The following is a 4545-nucleotide window of genomic DNA, read 5'->3' as shown; positions in this document are numbered from 1 at the left end:
GAGAGAGAGAGAGACAGACAGCACACCTGAGAGAGAGAGACAGACAGTTCAGTCAGAATTGGACAGACAGCACAGCAGCTTAACTCTCAAACTAACCCGCCCTAGATCTGAAAGAATCTGCTAGCTGTAAACTATCCTTCTCTTTTCACTGTCTGGCCTGCCTGATGCTCCATCCACTACCGCATAAGATACAACACATTTCCCTGCTTCTATCTGCAGGATAGATAGCTGAAAAAAATCAATGTCTCCAGGCACGGACGGCCATGGAGCGGTTTAATTGGGAGATGGAGATGTGGAGGGCCAGGGGAGAGTGTTATGTTGCAACCACAATCCTGGCTTTGCCTCCCCCCTTAGGGACACTCTCCTATCCCGCCTTGTGGAGAGCGAAGCTACATTGTTTATGACCGACCAGGAGACAGGCCTGTAGCTTGCCCGGTCTGAGAGCACTTTCAACCGACCTGGGCTACAGACAGAGACGGCCTGTCAACCATTCCAGTGGTGGTCGATGTAATCGTTGCTACAAGGAGAAATCATAACAAATAAAAATCTGTTTCTAACTACATACGACTGTTATTTCTACAYGGAGAGAAAACGGTGTCTTAAACATAATAACGTTCATCGTTTAACCGATTTTAAACGGATAAAATATATCTGTAAATAAAAAATAAAAAAACGGTTTATGATCAGATAGGCCTACACGGTATGGTGATAGTCTTGTCTGGATGAGGACGACAATAGAGCGAAAAGTTGGACGACTCTGGAATCGTAAAATAACTCTTACTCTAGTTTGAGCTTCGAACAAGCGATTTAAGCAAACAATTTCTTCGGAAAAACATAGGACTGTTGTTTATATGTATTTAAATTATAGGAAGCATTTACATTACCGTGCTTTAACAGACGTTATTTTGTTTTAAAGCGCTCCAAAACAGCACCGGACTCCTCACCTCCCGCTTGCCGGACTCTAGCGTCACCGTAGGGCAGAACCACTGGCAAAACGCCCTCCCTGTGAGCACTGCGTAGGAGGCGGGGCAAAAACAAATGATAAGCCAAGGCAAGACATGTACATTATATATAAGGTTATATTATAGGGTTATCGTATAAGGTTTTCCATTCTCTCTGACATTTAAAAAAATATATATATTTGTATAATTTATAAATAACAACATATAGGCCTAATATTATAATAAACATGTAAGAAAATATAGAAATATAACCAAAAGATAGTTTCCAACGATCTCTGGTAGAACTCCTATTGAGAATGTGTTAAATGGAGAAAAATATATATATATATTATATCTTGTTAAGTAAGTAGTTGTTAGTGTTGAAAAATGTTGAGAGATAATTCACCACCAATCACAAACAACCTTACAAATCAAATGTTTATATTCTGTTTGTAGACCTTTTCGCTATCATTTGTTACTTTTGTTACAGTTTGTTTGGAAAAGAGAAGAGAATCTGTGTGGGGCACGTTGGGTAATGTAGTTCTCTTGGCACTCTGCCCTGCGCACAGGAGGGGCGTGTTGCCTACAACTCCCAACGGCCAGTCGAGTTACCAAACTTCAGTGAGAGTGGGACAGCGAGGAGGCTGTCAAACAATCGTGGATTAATAAGATAGAAGCTATTTCTTTAGTTATTGTGSGAATGCATGTTAGCTATGTCATCTATTTAATTGTACTAGATAGCGAGCTAATCAAGCTAACATAACACACGCTATCTTTAGTCTTTAATTGACAGTCTAGAAAAAAATGAGATAGGGGTATAAGGAATGTTTTGGTGAAAACGAAAGCTTGACGCTTCCTTTTTTCTTCCCAGAAACAAAACAGCAGTCATTTGCCATAGATTGTTTCCTGGTTTCATTGCTCAGTCTGAATGGGTAACGTTTATATTGTTAGCTAGCCAGAAAGCTAACTAACTGACGCGAGTGCCTCTAGCGAGACTTTCAAGACTCAACAGCATCGACAAAAACGAACACAACCAAGCTAAGCCAACTATGGACGGATGTCAACCAAACATGCAGCAAAGTAACGCCGAAAGAGGTGTGGAAAAATGTATGGACGAATACCTAAAATCCATCGGGTTTCACCGGAAAAAAATTGCCAAAGATGGCTCGTGTCTGTTTCGGGCTGTAGCTGAACAGGTAAAGTGAACGCTAACGTTACTCACATGACAAATCAGAAAAGTCAAGACGGCTAATTTTAGCTTTCATGCTAGCTTGTTTAGCTTCGTAGCTATTTCCAAGATGAAACTGATCAACGGTGTTTCACTCACACACTCTTTCCATGCACGTGTTTTCAATCAATGGTGTTTTTCACCTACTCATCCTCACGTTGAAGTCGATACAAATATAATTTATATATTGCAAACATTCTTAACTTGAATCCCAACTAATAAAAACAATGGCAACTTTATTTTTTACTTTCAGGGAAACTTGGTCCAGGGGAATTTTGGCTGTTAGCTAAGGTAGCTAACCAAATCAGCTAGTCAATGTGTTGGTCCAGTCTTGGTAGTTATGTTAGCCCGCTAGCTAGTTTGTCAAGCCTGTAGTTTTCTAGCTAGTTTAGTACACTCTTTTTGACTGGGTTTTCGTGTGGTTTTCAGGTGTTACACTGTCAAAGCCTGCATACCAAAGTCCGTGCCACCTGTGTGCAGTATCTAAAGAAGAACAAGGAGAACTATGAAGCGGTAGGTAGCTAGTTAATAGGAAGGCCTCAAAACAACTAACGACTTGCACCAACTGCGTTATATTATATTGGCTAGAAGTGACATTCCCTCTCTCTTTCATCCCTCTCTCTCTCTCTCATCCCTCTCTCTTTATTGCTCTCCTCCAGTTCATAGAAGGTGACTTCGAGGAGTACTTAATCAAACTTGAGGACCCTCAGGTAAAGTGGTTATCCGTGTCAAAACACATCACTGTAACTCCAACCAATTTTAATTCCTGTACTTTAGGCATTTCTTAGGGTGCAGCTGATTCCTGTAATTATTTTTTTTGCAGCACTGGGTGGGAGAGGTGGAGATATGTGCACTGGCTCTGATGTACAAGTAAGAATTTTCGTCATGTGTGTTTGTTTATATGTTTGCAGTTATTTACTGACGTTACAGCTTTGGTCTACTTCTCTAAATGCATTGTTGTTTCAGGAGAGATTTCATCATCTTCCAGACACCTGGTCAACGTCCTGTTCAAATCACTGACAATGGCTTTAATGACAAGGTAAAACAAACACACCGTGTTACAACACCGTGGCATCCTGATTCCTATTGCACTCACTACTTTTTAACCCGAGGCAAACTTTTGTGTTTGTGCTCGTTAGGTGCGTCTGTGCTTCCTGAACGGCAACCATTACGACAGTGTCTACCCCGTAGCGCATGTGAAGAATGCTGCCCTCTGCCAGTGTGAGTTAAGAACACACACACACACACAGTGAAGAGGTTAGATTAATCTGGCCCTGGGTATGGCCCGACATGTCATTGGGCGAAAGTGGGAAGGGAGCAGCGCCCTTCTCAAATAGAACAGGAATCTGTGCTGCTCAGTTGGCAACCAGGCAGCCTGGTGCATCGTCCAGATATGTTGGAATTTTCAAACTAGTTTTCATTAGGAAGGCAGCTGAAGTGTTTTTTAATCAAAAGCAATCACTTTTGCATGTGAAAACACAGAATCCTCTACAGAGCGGGTCACGCCTGGGAGGTAGCCTAATTCCAAATCAAATGCGATTTTTAAAACGTTCAGCCTGTGCGAAACATGCCTACACGGGGGAGCCTGGGCGATGTTAATGGAACCCCCCCCCCCTCAGTTTGTACCGCCTCTTGTGAAGAACACTGCCCTCTGTCTGCCAGTGTGAGTTCAGATGAGTCATTTCACCAGGTCTGTGCTATTAGCTGGTTGTGCTGTATTGCCCACTACCATGGTCAATGACCACAGATCTGTAACCGGGCTACCATGCTATACATGTAGTTCGACCTTCCTATCAATGGAAATTCTGGAGTACATTCCATGAAATATATGTTGGGGCAAAGGTTTATCTATCAACAGAATAACAAGGCAATCAACAGGTTGTTTTTACTGATGTCTCTGTCGCTGTCTGTCGCTGTCTGTCGCTGTCTGTCCCTGTGTCGCTGTCTGTTCCTGTGTCGCTGTCTGTCCCTGTGTCGCTGTCTGTCCCTGTGTCGCTGTCTGTCCTTGTGTGGCTGTCTGTCGCTGTGTTGTCCTGCTCTCTCTCTCTGCAGCCGTCCTGTACGAGCTCCTCTATGAGCGTGTGTGTGGCACGGACCGTTCCGTGTTGGCTCCCTGTCTGAAGGGCTGTACTGGTAACCGTGGTAACGACCTTCTAGAAGACGACCCGGACAATGAGCAGTGTCGTAGCAGCGACGAGTCGGACCTGGAGGGAGAGACGCTCTCTGGTAGGACAGCTCTTTTACAGAACCTAACCCAATGCAAGTCAACAGTAGCTATATGAGCAATTCCATGTTTCATGTCCAAATGATTTAGATTTAACTTCATTGACGCAATCCATTTTTAGATATTTTTAGAGGCTTGGATATTGGACATGG

At 42.9% G+C, this 4545-nt stretch overlaps 1 protein-coding gene across 1 annotated transcript in view; it reads left to right on the top strand.

Annotated features, from left to right (window-relative positions):
- Positions 1–1551: 1551 nt before the first annotated feature.
- The window catches only part of otud4 (OTU deubiquitinase 4), a 35731-nt gene continuing 32737 nt past the window's right edge, over positions 1552–4545 (top strand). Inside the window, exons 1-7 of the mRNA XM_070440196.1 lie at positions 1552–2137; positions 2599–2682; positions 2829–2879; positions 2993–3039; positions 3136–3208; positions 3309–3390; positions 4222–4395. Of these exons, the coding sequence (XP_070296297.1) occupies positions 1991–2137; positions 2599–2682; positions 2829–2879; positions 2993–3039; positions 3136–3208; positions 3309–3390; positions 4222–4395 (658 nt within the window). The 5' untranslated portion in view covers positions 1552–1990. The remainder of the gene's footprint in view (positions 2138–2598; positions 2683–2828; positions 2880–2992; positions 3040–3135; positions 3209–3308; positions 3391–4221; positions 4396–4545) is intronic.

This window comes from Salvelinus sp. IW2-2015, unplaced genomic scaffold (genome assembly GCF_002910315.2).
Source record: "Salvelinus sp. IW2-2015 unplaced genomic scaffold, ASM291031v2 Un_scaffold2296, whole genome shotgun sequence".
NCBI lineage: Eukaryota > Metazoa > Chordata > Actinopteri > Salmoniformes > Salmonidae > Salvelinus > Salvelinus sp. IW2-2015.
Note: the sequence above shows the minus strand (reverse complement) of the source record. Positions and strands in the feature narration are given on the sequence as shown.